This window comes from Diadema setosum, chromosome 18 (genome assembly GCF_964275005.1).
Source record: "Diadema setosum chromosome 18, eeDiaSeto1, whole genome shotgun sequence".
Taxonomy (NCBI): Eukaryota; Metazoa; Echinodermata; class Echinoidea; order Diadematoida; family Diadematidae; genus Diadema; species Diadema setosum.
Genome location: NC_092702.1, coordinates 34773094 through 34791969, shown reverse-complemented (window position 1 = coordinate 34791969; position 18876 = coordinate 34773094). Strand labels below are relative to the sequence as shown.

Genomic DNA, 18876 nt, shown 5'->3' with positions numbered 1-18876 from the left:
TCCAAAGGTAGTGGTATTTTTATTATCTTAAAAAGATTTAAAAATTATAGTCGTAGCTTTTTTTCAATTAAGGGGATTATTTTGAAGAACGAGATTTTAAAGTAATAAGAATGATTTCGTGGAGGTAAAAATTTTTCAACAACATGATCTAAAAACAGTCAAAGACGCTTGATAAACAACAACTTCATAGACAGCGCGTCTCAGGCAAAGACGCACATCACCTGAGACGTGCTGTCTTTGAAGTTGTTGTTGTTGTTTATCAAGCGTCTTTGAGAAGTCTCAGGTGATGTGCGTAATACGCTTGAGGACTGCGCGCTGTCCGTTTGTTTTGTACAGGATTAGTGCACACTTTCCTGTCTTTTCAGTTAAGCATCTTTGCCCTAAACTAGGGAGGTGGAAAGACCCCACCTCTGCCCTGAAACCACCTTGCGCCACCATTCAGGGATTTTCAGATTTTTCTGCGGACTTGCTCTCACATCCGTGCACAATGTTACACATTTTACCTTTGCAAAGGACTTGACAAGAGTTCCTGATTTGTCTTTTTCCAGTGGTTTACCTCACAACGGCCGCTAGAGCCTGCCGCACACTATACAACTCATGACTATACAACTGACAGACTTTTGATCCGAAATAAATCACAAAAGCCTCAGAATAAACACGCTTGTTTATTTCAGATCCAAAGTCTGTCAGTCGTATAGTTGTGAGTCGTATAGTGTGCGGCGGGCCTTTACAGATATCACTTGGAATCTTATTGTTACATTCGGCATTTATTGTCAGCCAGCATTGGTCAGCTCAGCCTTCATATGACCTCTCCAGCTGACATATGGGAAATTGATACTTCTTCTTGGCTTGTTGTACATGCTTACCCTCAATTCAAATTCACAAGTTTATGCTTAATGAATCTTTTCTATCATCTCTGTTTGTCATCACCAAGGTACCTCGGTTTGGAACCTTCTACCAGCTGATCTTGTGCCTGTCTTATTCACAGAGGAAGACATCAGGTAAATTTGACATCTTTCTGAATTATAGATGCTTCTTCTCATCAAATTAGGACTATGTATTCTTCAGGACTGTAGATTTTCTTTTGCATCATTAAATCTTTCTTTCTTTCTCGCTTCATTCTTTCCTTTTTCTATCTCTATTAGTTGTCATGGAGCTCTGTACACTTATCATGTACCATTACCCCTGAAGGTTGAAAATCCCCAGAGAGAGGAAAAGTTGTTATTTGTACTTCATCTTTGTTTAGTAATGTAATTACGTATGTCTGTTTTTGTGTGTGTAACTTGGGTCTAGGGCATTACCCCCTAGGCAATTACCCCGGACCCTTCCCCTGGCCCTAATCCTAATCCTAATCCTAAACCTAATCCTAACCCTAGCCCAAACTCCTAACCCTAAACCTAACCCTAACCCTAATCTTTACTCTAACCTTACCACTAACCAGTATTTAACCAGGGGGTAATTGCCTGGGTACGATAAATTCATATACATGTAGTATTCATTTGATTGTGTTCGTATGTGTTTTGGGTTTCTGTGTGCATTTATTCATTAATTCATTTATCTATTTATGCATTCATCAAGTTAGCTTTGTAGTCATGTGTTACTTCATTTCCTGAAAGGTATATTCACACCTTGAGGACCGGGAGGAATTTATATGCCACTGATGTGATTGGCTGCAAAGTTCTTTTAATCTTTTGGTGTTTTCTGTCCATTCATATGATTCACCTGGGTTTGAATGATTATTACTTGGTATGATGATAATTTAAGATCACCTTAAAGGAATTATTTACCATTTGCAGATGAAACAAAAACCCAGCTTTAGTGCTTCAAAATAGTTCTAAAATGTGAGTTAGGGATAGAAACAACCAATGTAAAAATGTTAATCAGTACAATTAATGTTAAGTATTGTTAAATATACAAAATGTGAACAACAGGTGTTCTAGAATAAATCGTCTACAGTTATGGTTTATTGAGAAAACTAGTAATATCTCCTTATATTTTTGACTTTGCTGCAAAATTTTTGATATGGTAAAATGTTTTGTGATACAACTGACCTACACATATGCATCAAATGTGGTAACTCAAACATTTTTTAAATCACTGCTCCCAGTGGTAAACAGTAATTTTAACATGTTGACATTTGACTTTTGTATAGTGTGAAGTATTCTATCAGGTGCATTGAAGAGTCCATTGGTATAGATTATGAAAATGATAGTAATGATAAATAAAAATATACATAGCACTTAGTGCAGACTTTTCTAAGCACATTAGTACAAATCTGAAAAGTTCAATTAAGATTTAGGATATAATTGCAAACATTCCAAAATGTATATAGCAGAGGGAAACAGAAATTAAGATTTAGATGAGCATTGACTATCTGTAGTGAGAACATGTCACAGATTAGATCATCATTTCTGTCAAAATTAAGGAGTCAGTATGGTAGAGTACTTTGATGGTGAAGGATTTAAGTCCAAGTGCTCCACATACAAGTCACACAAAATTCTGTTTCAGCGTGATTAATGTTTTCCCTGTGTAATTACTACTGGAAGTTATCAAACCTGTTAGTTTGCCTTTTTCTCACTTTCTCCCGTAATAGGTCCTTAGAGAACAAGACACCAACCCCTTCTACCACTAATGCCAATGACATTCCAGAGAGCGGCACGCATGAGGATGAGCTCTCAGAAGCAGAGATCAATCGTTACTATGGCAACAACCTCATTAGGGTTGTGAAGATATTAACCCAGTGTCTTATCACCATGAAGATACTTGACAAGTGAGCCTTTCATATTCTGTATACGCTATATACACAGCATGTCTAATTCTGTTAGGATTTCCCAATTTTTATGAGTGATTAAATGTGCAGTCGTGGAGTACAGCGATGGATGGAGAAATGTATGTGTGCTTGTCAAAGTCTTGACAGGATCAGAGTTGATATTTTCACTCATTGAATTCACAAATAGCACCCTACTCCTGAAGTTTGCTGAAATAAAAGCCTCACGACATATATAGCATTTACAGTATGCGGGTAGAGGAATTTAGAGATAGCAACAAACTATGGGTGACAGTGTCAATCCACGGTAAACGCTAACATTTCAATCTGAAACCATTTGAGAGTGACAATATGAGGTGAAAACCAGACAGCAGAAAGATTTTTAGCTCACTTCTCCAGTATATTTGTTAACCAGCACACTTCCTGATATGGGCAATTCCGCGGTTAGAAACGTTACATTTAAACAAATTTGGATATTCATTTTTACTACTAAATCACCATTTATTCATTTCAAGTCAAAATCTTGTTAAAAATATGTTCATCCTTCCCAGGTTTATGATATGGAAAAGAATGAATACAATCCAATAAATATTAGAATTGCTATGGCAACTAAAAGGGGTGGTTAGTAACGTTACGAAAAATGGACATGACAAAAAAATCAATGTCTTGTAACAAAAAAGTGTGCAAAAATTCAAGTTAACTTCAAACAAAGTGTTGCATTAATTTCAATTATTGCATCATGACAAATATTCACACAAATATTTTTAGCAGTTCGACCGATAATTTATTAGCTAGACCCCCAAAAGCATGGTTAGTAACGTTACGGTTAGTAACGTTACATTTGTCCGGAGTAATTCTGCAGGTTATTTCACCCTTTTGTAATTGACAAAATGTCACATGACTTCTGGAGTATATAAATGTATTCATCTTTCACCCTTTAGCAGAACTTTGAGGTAAAGTTTTCAAAGGAACCCACTGTAATTTGCATTTAAGTGAATTTCAGCGTCCCCAGTCCCACATGTACATTTTAAATGATGGTTTTAGATCTCGCAAAACCAATAAATACGAAAAATAAAATCTACTGAATTTGAAAGATTTAATGATTGGTGAACATCCATGGCATTAGTTGATACCTAGATTAAAGGGTAAGATAAAGAGGCACATTTCTTTTATCCATGTCATGTCCACCTAACTGCGGAATTGCCCATATGCAGTTTTCTCTCGAATTGTTTGTGAAGCAGCCCTGTTTGTATTAATAGCCTTGCCTGGTCACCGAATTCAGAACATTGAAGGCAAACATGATATTCTTTGTGAAGCATTATTACCCAGGGGGTTATGTAAAGGGTTCTGTATGTTTGTTTGTTTATTTGTGTGTGTACAAGATAACAAGAACAGATGAACGGATTTGCACCAAATGTTCAAGGAATGTTTGGATAGTGACAGGAAAGAATCAGTTAGATTTGGTGATAATCGGTTGACCCCTGCAAATTCTATGTGACCTTGTAGTTTTGACCCCATAGTATAGTATGATGGGGTGACCACTCCAAACATTTTCACGTTTCTTACTCTGCATATTTTCCGCTACCATCTGAAATAAAGAGTATAGAAGCGCACTGTGTGCGCTTCTACGCTCAGATATGAAAACAGAACTCCCAGACGACGGACTTTGCTGTTCAAATGTTCGTAAGAATTCCGATAAGAATTCCGAAATTTACGTTTATTTGAGGGACTAGTCCTTCTGAATTTGTGAAAATTTTGTGAAAGTTCGCTTTCTGTCGTCACAAAATGGCCCGTATTTGTTGATTTTTCATATTGATATTTTTTTTTTTTTTTTTTGTAGTTGGATGAACATTCCTCAATCTCGGAAAAATTTTGCTCAGTCCAAGTCACACTACAGTGCGTATGCTTCCATTTCATAGTGCGCTATCTCACTGGGCGAAATTTGGACACAGCACCATATATGTCAAGATCACTGCTTCGCACTCTTTTTTGTTACAGAGTGTTTTAGTGGAAGTGATGCAAGAAATTCTATGTGACCTTGTAGTTTTGACCCCATAGTATAGTATTGCAACTACTCTGTAGCGCCGCTAAGGCGTGGGTCTGCCGCCCTTGACGGCCCCTGTTGTTTGAAATTGAATCGGTGATATGTGAATGAAGTACAAAAAGTTAAAAAGGAAACAGGCTCTGTACATCAGTGAAGATGTCCAGTCTCTTGTGACATTGGTCCCCTATGTCAGATAAATACAGGAATTATTAAAGAGAACAGTGATAGAGCTTGGCCACCAAATCAAGTAACGAGGTTTCTTGTAAGCTTTATCAGCTGCCTGTATGACTGTTGAGTTTGCTGAATTTCATTGCCCAATGCTTTCGTCTTTCATGAGCCGTGTAAAACATGCACTGTAACTGCTTGGTGAGATCATTCGAATAAATGTACTGCCTGTCATATGTTGGGTTTCTTGATCTTTGAACAGGTGCATGTACCATGAGGGAGAGCTATGTTGTATAGCAGCACTCATCTGTAAGACTGCCCTGGACAAAGGTTTTGTCGGGTGAGTTTCGGAGTAGTCACAAAAGTCTTAGCTTAGATGTAGAAGAATGTTGGTGTAAAAAATGTCTGTTCATTTATTTGCCTGTCATACCAATTCTAAATCATTGTTCAAGGTTAGTTCACACATTTCAGAAATTAGCCCTAGCCGTGACATACCTGCAACTGGAGAAAGTAGTTTGTTGATTCTTAAAGGGATCATATAGTTTTGGTTGAGACCTAATTTCAGATCTTTAACATTTTTTGGTGAGATAATGAAAAATCTCTTATGAAATATGAAACAGCATGTAATTCTATGAGGAATTCAACATTTATTTTATAAAAAGTTAAAAGCCAAATTCTCATCTCCACCAATACTGTACCATCCCTTTAACTTCTTACATGCCAGGTACTGATGATAGTGTCAAATCTTACCTTTACACCTGGGTCTGGTGGTGATGAGAAAGAAAAACACAACAACAAAATCCTCTTGCCTTCTTTCAGTATTTTGCCATCTTATTTTCACATTTGTATAGCAGCTGGCAGTTTGTGTATAAAAAGAGGTGAGTAGCATTTTCAGTTTTAATGCCTGACATGCTGCACTCCAGTTGCACCCTCCATTTCAAGAGTGCTGAAGGTATCTTTCCTTTAGGGTTGTTTCGTCTGCTGTATAAAGGAATATCAATTTATGCCTTTTGTCATATCTATTTCAGGTCACATTTGCAGACAGATTTTAGCTTGTGCCTGGCAGCATTGTTTGACTGCATACCAGATGAATTGTGGAACTCAATGGTGAGAAGAGGTTACCTTGTATAATTCAGCCGGAATCACACTGCATTTAATCCCTTTATAAGATCAGTCCATTAATCTTAAAGCGGCAAAATACCTCTTTTTTGAAAAAAAAAAGGCCGAACTTGAATGTAGTCATTATGAAATTATAGAATATATGTATACTTGATACTTGATTTGATGTGAACTGATGGGGTAGTCATTGATAGATGAATATTCAATACAATTCCTGTAATGTAGTTGCATTTATTTCTTGAAATTTGCATTAATTGTTAAAACATATTGTCTATCAAATAGATGTTCTATTGCAGTTTTAAGTTATGGGAAATAGTTAGTATCTCATTGATCAAAAATGAAGCCATGGAATGTGGCATGAATCTTTATTCAACACTGACATGATTTGCAGAGAATGAAGTCAAATTTTGATAAATCAGATTATTTGTCAGATTCAAACATTAGTTGATGTGTCAAGGATATTGCTGTTCCATTCCCTTCCCCCTTGCAGGCTCAGAACTTGTACGAAAATCTACCCAAAGTTACCGAGCACCATCACAACATAGCCTTCCTTGTACAGCTTGTGCCTTGCCACACGGAGAGGGGTCGTTACTTTTCAAGGCAACTGGCGTGAGTGGGCCAACCAACATTTTTATCACTTCAAGAAAGTAGTATATTATGCAAATAATGAATGTTTATGAGGGCAATGGACAGAATATTTCATGAGGTGAAAGATGAAATGATCCATTCAACGGGGCGCAGCCGAGGTGATTAAATCAAAGATTTCATCATTCACTGTCTTTCATGCCGTGAATATATCCTGCTTTACAGTAGTTCAAACACAACCTGATCGTGTATGTGTGTGGAACTAGATTGCACTTTATTAAAGCTATGCAATGGATAAAGTGACTAGGGTTATTGTTGTAGACAATTTTACTATGGCTTCATCATTTTACTATCACACTATATGAACTGTTCCTTCTTTCCTACTTTTGAGCCAAATCATCCCTAGTTTTCAGTCAGAAAGGTTTGGAGGTCTACATCAAAATTTACCCCATGAACTCTAAGTAGTACACAGAGATGTACATCTTTAAGAGTGGAATAGACAATGACGGCATGCTACAAATGTGTACTTACATACAACTGCACTCGATACATTTTGCAGTAACAAAATTTCCCATTCTCCTTTCACCGCCAAATATCCTTGCATTACTCTCACGAATATTACAGTGGCAGATCCAGGCGAGGGGACCGGGCGCACGCCCCACTTTATTTTTTTGTGTAAACAAGAAATAAAAAGAACAAAATTGGGGTGGCAGGTGGTAGGGTGCGTGCGCCCCCCCCCCCTTTAATTTTGTAAAGGCGCCCCCTCTTTACGGAATTCCTGGATCCGCCCCTGATATTATATGTTAGCTCCTTCTGTATAACATTAACAGGAAGGTCAAGTTTTCAACTATTTGATTAGTAGGTTACAAACTAATTACTAAGATAAGAATTATGGTGATTAGAGTTTTTGTGGAAAAAAAAAAAAGTAATAGGAAGACAAGAATATGACTTTGTCTTATGTTTTGTTTTCTGTTTTTTTCCAGGTACTTTTGCTTGAAGAATTTGTGTACTCCAGTCATTGATACTACGGAGTCTGAAGAGGACACAGTAAAGGTCTGTAAATTTTTGGACTAGTTAAGTGTTTCTACTACCTTTCTGCATATAAAACATATTTTGACATTGTTGAAGGTGATATTGGTGATGGTGATTTGATTCTTTGATTTGATTTGACTTGACTTGACTTGGATTGCTTTCTGTGTCATCCTTATATGTCATACTACAACTACTTGACAGACGCATCCGACACTGAGCACACACTGCCATGCCAAATATGTCTGTTCATCATCAGTGTCTGCACGTCTGCTATTGTCCAGATAGACAGTGTACTTCTATTGTATAAACATGGTTATAACAAAATATTGAAGTAACAGTTCAGGCTCCAAAATTATCATCTACATATCTTTATGTGCTCTACTGTTTGGATATGATGGAATGTTTGAAATAATGAAAGCAGACTGCTGGTTCCAAGGAGTTCATTATAAGCGATATAAAACAAATATATAACACAAAATGCAAAGTAACGTGATCACAGGAGATACAATGCTATTGTGCACAATTATGACGGTGAAATACGGAAAGATTATTCTTGGTTTAAAAAAACATTGTTAGCAGAATTTATGCACGAGTCAGCTTGAAAACTTGTAGCTGTCAATTGTCATTACGGTTGTCATGTTTGTGTCGTTTTTGTCTCTGATGTTTAGGTGGAGCAACTCTTGCCCCTGTTGCAAGCCTGCAAGCCTGTCCGTGAAACTGACCTCTACAAGTTCAACAGCCTGGTCATGCTCATTCATCTGAGTGTTGGCAACGAAACGCTAGACAGCACTGAGAAGGTGTGAATATAATTCTCCTCTGAATACCCAAGTTCTCTCTTTCTTTACCCACCCCCACCCAAATGATCTGTCATCATTTTCAAGCAGGAAGGGTTGTGATCTTTTAGCTTCCTTTAGATAAAGACCCTTTTTGTTTGTTGTCATATGTGTGTTCGGCGTATTCTTTTGGTCATGTTGCTTTTTCTGGGACAAAACATTTTAACTATACATTCGTGGAACATGAACTGTGAATTCCAAGGATTGAAAACAACAGTGATATTTTTATTATCTAAAACAGAGTATTGATGCCATATCAGTTCCGAGTGACACAAACCCACTTTTCTGCTTGCCCAGTACTACTGAAGCTCATTTTCTTTCTTTTTTCAAGTATGATAAATGGGTTTTTGCCTATCAAAAGTATGGGGCACTAGTCAAAATGCCTATTGTGGCATGCAGAACAAGATGTCTTATAGTGCCTGTCCAACTGATAAACATGCAAAGAGAAAAGTTATTATTCTTCTAAGGTCATGTTATGTCTTGTATTCACTTGCCCCAAAGATTGTTCAGTGTGTTATTGCGAGTGAGGTCTTGAGGAGTTATTTCTCGGTTTTAAGCCAGTGACCTTGGAGCGACAGGCATGAAAGCCTAGATTATGCTGGGGGGGGGGGGGGTGGGGGGGGGTGGGGGAGGCTTACTGTTGAGGGCTTCATATTAACACAAATCCTAATTACAACAAACCAGCCTAATCCCTGGCAGTGCTGGTTGTAGTGAGCGAGCCACTTTGTTTGACAAAAATCATCTGCTGCTGTGATCGCAGAGACTTATTATTCTAAGGGTAGTTTCACATAGTAGTGTTTGTGTTTTCATTATTAAAACAGAAAACAATGTTGTTCATACTTATTTAGAATGCTTGAAATATATATGGCACTAAGTAAAGTTGGACTGAAACAGTTTATGGCAAAGTTCATCAGACTAAAGAGCTCATCTATTCTTCTTTTTTTAACAATGTATTGACATGTCCAGGACTAGAGGACCTCTGTCTTTGATTGCTTTTTATGTGGAAAGTTTCGCACATTTTATGCGACATGAAACTTGTACAAAAATAAAAGCAAGTGAATATATTTGCTTGTTATATGTAATACATTATGTACTGTTTATTTGATTCCACAGAATTACGAGCGCATGAAATTCATCATAACACGGCTGAGTATGAAACATCACTCGCACGAAAATTTCCACGTGTACAATAATGGTCTTTAAGAAGAATTCCTGCCAAGGTTGCAGAGTAAGATCACGATTACCATTTCACACTTTCTGCCCACAGGACTCTCTTCAGAATCTGATAGCCAAGCTGAGAAATGTGCAAGGGACCATCCGAACCAACTTGCAGACAAATGTTGGCCATGAGGTCAAGGATTACATGCTCAGGTTCATCACAAAGCTGGATTGCATGAACCAAATCATCAAGACTGATAAGGTCAGTTTTCTCTCCCAAGCCCAACAAAATTTTTCCTTTTTTTTGTTCTTTTTTTTTTTTAAATGCCTCTGCACAGAAAGGTGCTGGAGACATCATAGGTTCTGGTTGTCATCAGTCTGTCCACATCTTGTTGTGGCAACATTAAGAAAACGTTCTTCATGGCTTTACTAGCAGCATGCTTTCAAATACCTACAAAATGATTTTCAAAACTGAAATCAAATACACAGAAAAAATTGTTTGTGACAATGAAAACTGAATTTGATCTCAAATGTTTACATATGTGATTGGAACTGGACTCGTGTAATCTCTTCTCATTCGTCCAGTTGAATTACAAGGTGGTTATAATTATTTGAATAAAAATCCTGGAGATGATCTCACTTGTTGCGATATTTTGCCAATTATCAAATGGCTTCTTTAGGCGAATGAAGCTCTCATTGATGGAACGGCCTTTATATAGTGCTTCAATTTGTCACACACATGGGATCAGGCCATTTGCAGGATTCCCAGCCGTCTTTCACACGCTGGTCAAGGTCAAGTGCGTGCTAGCTCTGCGCAATCTTGCACTACTGTAAAACACAATATTTTCGCGGCATGAAATTTTCGCGAATTTGAGCCGATGGCCTTTTTGCGGCATGAAATTTTCGCGAGTTGCCTCTAACATTCAATGCGTACAGTGTAGACAAGAACTTTCATGTGCATTTTAATTTCGCGAAATTAAGATGCATACGAACATTCGTCGTTTTACAGTATATAAGGGCTGTTCCATCCACAGGAGCTTCATTTGCCCAAAGAAGCCAATTGGTATTTGGCGAAACATCACAACAAGGGAATTCATTTCTAGTTGGGGGTTTTTTTTCAAATAATTATAATGACCTTGACTGGAACTGTTCACAACTCTTGTCAAAACCTAAACTTTGCTAAAACTTGCTGTGTTCTTCACAAACATTCGCCCCTCAGTGAGATACCCTCTTAAAAGTCATCTTCTCGTCATGCTATAGGTGGACCTCTTTCACCGGGCGGTATCTCAACCGGAGGAGGACATTGAGGAGCACTTTCCCACCAACTCACAGGAGGAGGCAGCGTCGGGGAGCTCTGGGGAGGAGGATGAGGGTGAGGCTGATGGGATGGAAGACGATTAAGTAAGCTCAGAGTCTCAGTAGTAGCATCTCAAACCGCCACACCGTCAGTTGACTTCCAGAAAAAAAAAAAAAAGATGAGCTGTTGATGGAGATGTACACAAACCCAAGGGTGACACCCCCATTCAGGGATTCCTAATCGGAAAGCAGTGGAGTTTTCTATTCATATATCAGGTATTGGAATCACTTCTTGTGGAATGCTGGAGAGTTAACATTGGAGTGCCTCTCGTATGTTTTCAGTGTGTGTCCTTCAGGATTTGGATGCTACCCATGCAAACAGGAGCAGTCAACCAGATTAATGAACCAAAAGCTCTGTAGTTATTCAAGAGTGAACACATTGCTTGGATTGAAAACTGTTCTTTGTTTTTTTTTTTGTCCAAATTTGAGGAGCTGCTTTGTCTCTGTGGATAAGAGCACAGACTGCCAAGGACAATGTTCCTAGTTTGAGTCCCCTGGATGCTGCAGTTTCAACCCTGTGCAAGGCCTTTTCTCCTCAGTTGCTTAGTCTTTTGGAGGGGACTTAAGTTGTCAGTCCTAAAGTAGCTGGAGTTTCAACCCTGTGCAGGGCCTTTTCTCCTCAGTTGCTTAGTTTTTTGGAGGGGACTTAAGTTGTCAGTCCTAAAGTAGCTGGCTCACAAGCACTCAATACTTCCATAGCAGCTATGCAAGAAACAATCTAATTCAATTCAAATCCAGAACACTGTATGTGTACAGTTGTGGTAGCTGACAATGGACTACACCATAGTCTGCGTTGTGCATGATCTGATCCACATTTTCCCCAATATGACGATGTGATGGGAGGTAGCTCATGTTGCGTAAAATGAAGAAAACAAACAACTCAGTGAAGATATAAGCAAATTAAGAGCTAAATGTGAGTTTAAGCTATCAACTAATGCTTGTAACTAACATCTCAAAGTTGCTGGAGCAATAGGGGGCTTACCACATTGCTTGCCTTGCACTCAGTTGTTTGGCATAAGTTTTGTAATTTTGTTTTCTTGCATGAAATATTGAACTCTGACTCTGCCCAACACTTTGCAAGAGTTGCTTATAATATTGATGGCAGTGACTGTCCTGATTGCTCAGTTTTGCCTATATACGCACTATTTTCCTGGTAGTGTTTGTCTAGTTGTGCATTCAATCAATTTTCCCTTTGAAATAGTTCTCTGTTTCTGCAAAATGCCATGGAATGTACACACACAAAGTTGTTAGTTTGTTTTTTGTTTTTGCTTAATCTTAAGTGTAAATACTAAAGTCAAATATCTATCTAGGAGATCTAAGTAAAATCTCATTAAGAATCTGAAGGATGGGTTCAATTAGCCTATGGCTTTGTAAATATGTACAGAACAGAACAACAACAAAAATCCATATCTTGCTGTACATTCATAGCTCAGGCAAGTGCAATTATCATTGTGTGAGGTGTTTTCTCAGTATAGCATTTTGAGTTTCATCATAGTTTTGACATGTTATACTCAACTTAGACTGTACCCCTCAATGTCTTGTGCCAAACTTTACATTCTATTCTGCTGATAGTGACCATGTTTTTGCTTTTTGACTGATTTTCTTCTCACTTTCTTACAACCAGGAGGTGATAAGCAGGCCAAAGGGGTTAATACCTCCAGCTTAACTGACCTCCTACCTTTAACAATTAAAAAGGACTACTAGCTTTAACCTACTGAATTACGTGTGAATGATTGTCACACTGTTCAATGATGAGATTCACAATATAGATTGTCAGCTTAAACGGTTCCTGTGTGCCAGGTCTATATATGTGTGCAATTTGGTTCATGTTTGTATGTGTGTGAGAGTGTGTGTTAAACTGATTGATGATAGTGTGATTATATATATTGATCGAATTCTTGTATAAATGTGTTTCTGTTCTTTCTTATAACTTATGAGTTATATTTCCATTAGGGGTCTCCTCAACTAGAAATTCAGTGTGGACATCGGGTTGTCGGCATATTTTGGGCACATGACAAATAGTTAATAGGTGTGTACTTGTGATGATAAAGACATGACAGAGTGAAACCTCCATATTTCTGTATTCACCCATATGAATCATATTGCTGCTTGTAGACATTGACAGGTATCAATCGAAAGTATCTTCCCATGGAATCCAAACTAGGAAATCTTCTTTGATTTCCTTCCTTCACCCAGCAACTAGGAAGGACTGTTACAAATATTCCTTCCTCCCAAGAACAATGGCAGAATGGAATCTTCTAACGCCCCAACTGTTGAAGGCAAGGTTACTATTAGGTGCTGTGGACATTTGGGGGGGGGGGGGGCATTTTTAATGCACTGCTAGCCACCTTGCGCCTGCAAACGAATATCTCAGCTGTGGAGTCTTGTTTTAAGTAGCCAGAAGAAAAAGAGGAATGCTAAACGTAATTTAGGAAATGTTTGAAGTTTTGGATGTGGCTGACGATTTACCATCTTCCAGATGCTGCATAGTTTGAGTGCTTTGGTGTAGCATGTAAAACAAACTGAAGGTCCCAAGGTTCAGTTCCTGTGTGGTGTGGTCATCTTTAGACAAGTTGTTTAGCCCACAAAATCTCCTGTGACAGAGGCACATGAATGGATACCAGCGGAGTTGCCGATTGTTACTTTGTTCAGTAATTTGTACTATTTATTTCCCCAAAAATACTTTACGTTTCATGGAAACATTGTTATTCCAAAATTATGTTACTACACTTGTCAGTGGTAGGAAAGGTGAAGAAACTGTTTTTCCATCAAAAATATGCATTTTCAGCCCTTAGAATACTGCAGTGCTGTTTAGAAGGTTGCATCCGTGTGCCATGATAATGACAGGACTGTGAGGGAAAACAATGGTACTTGTAAGTCTGACGAGACTACCCTTGGTAATTAGCACCATGTCAAACCCTAGGGTGGAGACATTGCAGCAGTAGAGTCAAAACGTATTGTGATATGATAGAAATCTTAAGGACAAGTTGTGAAGAGATTGATACAATATTCCCCTCATTATGATGACATCTGTCTCTAGGTTGGGGGTCAGAACCCCTCTAAGCACCAGGCTTGTGGCATGTGTGAGATGTCAGTGCTCAGTATCAACCAGTATAATTCCAAGCACCTTGAATCATTGTAGATATGAGATAGTAGTTTGTCCATTAATTCTGTCGTCAACACTCAGGAAATGTAATTGCAATCATACTTTGTCTGTCATTCAGACTCAAAATTGCGCAGTTTGTCATGTTGTAGGTTTTTTGTTTGTTTTTTTTTTCGGGGGGGGGGGGGGGGGGGTTGATGTGCCCTCATGTTAGTCCTGACACTCTGAACGGATCATAAGCTGAATAATGCCATCATTTATACCCAACCTGAGTTGCAGATATGCAACCCATTTACTGTTCATCAGTGGTCTCTTGGCATTGTTTCAATAACATTGCTTTCTCACGGTAAACACACAATGCCTTCAATTCCCTCATAGCTTTGTGTTAATTCAGGACATGCTGAACTGTGTGATACATCAAGCCAGAATTGTATTGAAAAAGAAAGTATTTTCACATCCTTGCGGAGAGGGTCCTTTACTTTAGAAACTTGTACAGTTGGAAAGGTACGAAGGACACAACCTCCAAACTCTGCACAGGCAAGCGTGTTGGTGAACTAAAGCCCAAGAACGGGTGCTCATTCTTTGGATGTACTCAGTATACCCATTGATGTGCTAGTGTTAGCAGTGCCTTGAAAGGTTACAAAGACACTTGGGACACTTTGGCACAGTTCAAAAACTAGTTTGAGAGACTTTTGGACATGGCCAACTTGATTACTGTATTTTTCTCACCCTCAGTATGTGACTATTCTCATGCTTGATGAATAATTCTGGCTGCTGGTAGTCCCTTTCGCATATACGACAAAATGCTAGTGAGTTTTACCAAGTTTTCTCAACAGTGCAGTGTGGAGGAGCTGTGGTATATAATTGGTACTTTGATTATGCACAGGAGTGATATGCTTGTGATGGACACATAGCTGTAGTTTTGGTATGTTGGTATCATGAAATGGTGTGTCAAGTACACAATAATCATTGTGCACTGAAGCATCGGTACACACGAGCACACACACACTCAGTCGGGTCATGCAACCACAACATTACATATTGTATTCTCCTTTCTTTTTCAGCACAGTGCAATGCATACACAATCCATTTGTCATGCTGTTGTTATCTTGTAAAGAGAGTATGGACTCTGATGTTAGTGCCTGTATGACATCATGTTTATTTTCAGGGTCTGTTCAAGGCCATAGTCTACTCGATGTGCTGTGACTTCAATAAAATTGCGCCATGTTTACACTGTACTTTATCTTCAGAGAGATTTGAGCCTCAGTATATCATTTTATTTCCTCCAGAACCTAAACTAGTCGTGCATGGCAGAGGGCTAGTTGGACACATCAGTGTACGACCTAGTCATGCAAGTTGACTGTCAGTGTTTAAATTTGACTGCCAAATTCCAAGAAAGCAGCCAATTACATCCGTCAGTTGTTGTAACAAATTTTCACATTTTGTTTGGCAGAGAGTACCAGCAATGCATTTTGGGGCAAGAACACTAATGTTGGGAAGTGGGAGGGACAGAGATATGATCTTAGAAACTTCAGAGTCATGACAACGGACAAAAAGATGACACACCATATTAAAACGTTCTTATGTATCACAACCAAAACAGAAGTTTATGTTTTGACAGTTTTGATGTCTGAAATTCAGGCTTTTTCCACAGACTGGTGGATTGATGTGAGTCACCGATTTTCTGTTTTCCAGTAGTTGCCAGTTTGCCAATCACAGTACTACAAATGTGAGTCAACTGTCATACTGCTCCCATTCCTAGACTGTTTGTTTGTTTGTTTGTTTGTTTTTTTTGTGTGTGTGTTTGTTTTTACTGGATGAGATACCAGAGCCTATTAGCCAGACTTTCAACCATCCACCTCAAACTCTTCAGTCAGAGACAGCATGATGGTATCCATGTTAAGTCCCTTTTGTACAGGTGTAGTAGTAAACAGTTCCTTTGTATGACTAGAGTATATCAACCTGGCACTTTGTTCTGTATGAATGAGTAAATGGCTGGCCTTTTGTTGTGTGACTAACATAAACTTGGCTGGATTCACAGTTGAGATTATTTTGGTCACAGTGTAATTGCACAGTGCAACTGTGTAAACTGTCATGAATAAAATAATACCTTAGCAGAGCAGTGTTTTCTTTACATTCAGTATCTTGTATTTGCACCGTTTGTGAAAGTGTTTTTTCATGGTCCCACTTATCCGATTGCAGTATCTCTCACATATTTTCTCCTACCTTTCTATAACTTCATCTCAGAAAAGCTGGGGATATGTTTTATGGTCATGAGGAGCATCCATTTTTTTTTTTACTGCATTGAAAGTTCTGTTTTATCTACAGTGATATGTGCAGATTGAGTCATGGTATCAAAATGAATATGATGTATGCAACATGAGTGTGATTGCGCAATATATATTCCATCAGCATGGGAGAACTTGTCACATTTCAGGTAAAGATAAATTACAGGTAGCTCTTTCTGTGTTGTTTAGTATTGCATCATCTCCTTGTAAGCAATCTCTTGAATTGATAGTTCACATTTTTAATAGCAGAGGAAGAACTGTTGCACGAGTTCCTTTTGAGTGTATCGTTTGTGTATTCATAGGAAGGGTAAAAAGATTGATTGTTGAGTTAAATCAAGGAGGTTTAAGAGATGGAGTCACAACAGTCTTATTCCCTTTGATTCATGCCCGATGCCGCTACACAAAAATATTTGAAGCATGAAGCTGCCTCAAGAGAAACTGGAGTTGCCTCACAGATAGGAAGACAATCTATTCAAGTGTTATTGCATAATGACCAACCACTCTCTAAGGAAGATATGTCTTTATTGGTAGTTACTTTATCGCTGTCCCTTATAAAAGATGAAGGTGCATACTGGTACAGACACTGGGATGTAAGAATAAAAATTACGCAAAAGTTGATGACTAAAAATCAGAATTACTCAAATTTACATGACTTTACTCTAATCTGACATATATATGAATAAAGATCTATACTTGGGAGATTGTACCATATCAATTTCATTTGTCGGAAGTGATGGGAAATATTGTAAAATGGGCTTTCTGCAGTGAGGGTATAGCTTCAAATATTTTGACAACATGCAGCTCAAACTTAAACTTTTGCACACATTTCTGGATAAGATTGATTTTGTTTTATATGTTTTGTGTTTAGGTGAAAATGTAGCTGACATTATATCAACGATCAAAATGAATCATCACTTTGCTCACAAAGACAGCAGCATCGAACCCAAATCATCAAAGGCACAAATTCACCTATGGAATTCTTTTGTTCATCAATAGAAGACTGACAGCAGTTTGAATAATTACAGCCAGTTGGAACTCCATCTCTTGAACCTCCTTAGTCAAAGTCATCAAATGGTGCAAATATAAACCCGAAGTCACTACCCTGTGGTGAACAAAAATGGGGGGTGAAGTCATAGCAACAAGTAGGAATTATACAATGAAGTGGAGTCACAGCATTGATAGTACTAGTAGTTTGAATTAACACTAATGAAAGCTTGTACATCCTTTTACAATAGGCAGACTTGTAAGTAACCACCAGTCGGTACAACATGCAGTTTTGAGCAATGTGTGAACAGGAAAATAGGACTATTCATACATGTACATGTTATACACACACACACATACACACACACACACACACATATGCCTATCATGTGTCTCAGCTTGGAGTACCAATGGTACGATGTATGTACACAAGGCCCCTGTAGTGGAACGAAGCCACCTGTCAGCAAACTGAACACTTCTGTTTGACCCTGCCTGACACCTGGCATTTCATTCAATAGAATTTACTCTCAACAAGAGAACATGGAGGAAATGGTATAAAGAGTGAGGCAAGAATTACACTGCACAAATGTTTTTGGTGTCTGTATGACCAAGGAGATACCGCTACTACGCATAGGCTTACTAAAGTACCTCCTTGGTATGCCTTAAATTCCATCAAAAATGAAATACCGGTACTACAGTGTACATGTATTCCCTACATGTAACACAAATACATTGTCATGTACATTTGCTCAAAAGAGGTACAAAATAAGCTACAGTGTTTGATTATCAGTTAGATGTGAAGTACATCCCAGTCTATTAGTAAGGTCTTTTGTTCATGTTCAAATGACTAATGTATGCAGGAATGTTGGAATTTACATGCCATGTGTATCCTCGAATTGCGTTTACATTGTGATGTTCATGGTATTCACTTGTAGGTGTACAAGACCGTTATTCAGCAGTCAGCAGTGACAGAAAATGCCATGCAATCTCCCTCTATGCACTGTTGTGTGGATTTAATATGACTGTATGAGTGTATAATTAAAGTATGTCCTACTCACATACATGCAAAGACAATTCGAAATATTTGACTCCATACATGTAAAGAGTTCTGTGTAGAATGAAAGCTTTTTTTTTTTTTTTTTTAACAAGGATTTATTCTGTCTGGTGGATTGGACTGCAAAAAGGCTTTTATAGTCTAAAATCTGTGTTTAAAGCTGTGATGTAGGTTGGGGTCTTGGGTTTCCACAGCCGTCTTTGTCTGCTAGTACATGGTGGAAGAGATCCTATTTACTCTGTGTGTGTGTAGGAAATGCCTTGAGGCTCGCATGCCTTCCTTGCACTCACCCTGCAACAGTAAACCCCTGCTGCCCAATGCAGGCAGCCAGTATGAGTTAGAGGGTGTGGGTAGTAAGGACATCCCATGGCTCTCTCATCCACAGCCC

At 38.4% G+C, this 18876-nt stretch overlaps 1 protein-coding gene across 1 annotated transcript in view; it reads left to right on the top strand.

The window, feature by feature from the left end:
• Positions 1-11171, top strand: part of LOC140241474 (uncharacterized) — a 38685-nt gene extending 27514 nt beyond the window's left edge. The window contains 9 exon segments of the mRNA XM_072321203.1: positions 935-1001; positions 2594-2770; positions 5239-5316; positions 6005-6083; positions 6586-6704; positions 7664-7733; positions 8381-8509; positions 9813-9965; positions 10964-11171. Coding sequence (XP_072177304.1) covers positions 935-1001; positions 2594-2770; positions 5239-5316; positions 6005-6083; positions 6586-6704; positions 7664-7733; positions 8381-8509; positions 9813-9965; positions 10964-11104 — 1013 coding nt within the window. The 3' untranslated portion in view covers positions 11105-11171.
• Positions 11172-18876: the final 7705 nt, after the last annotated feature.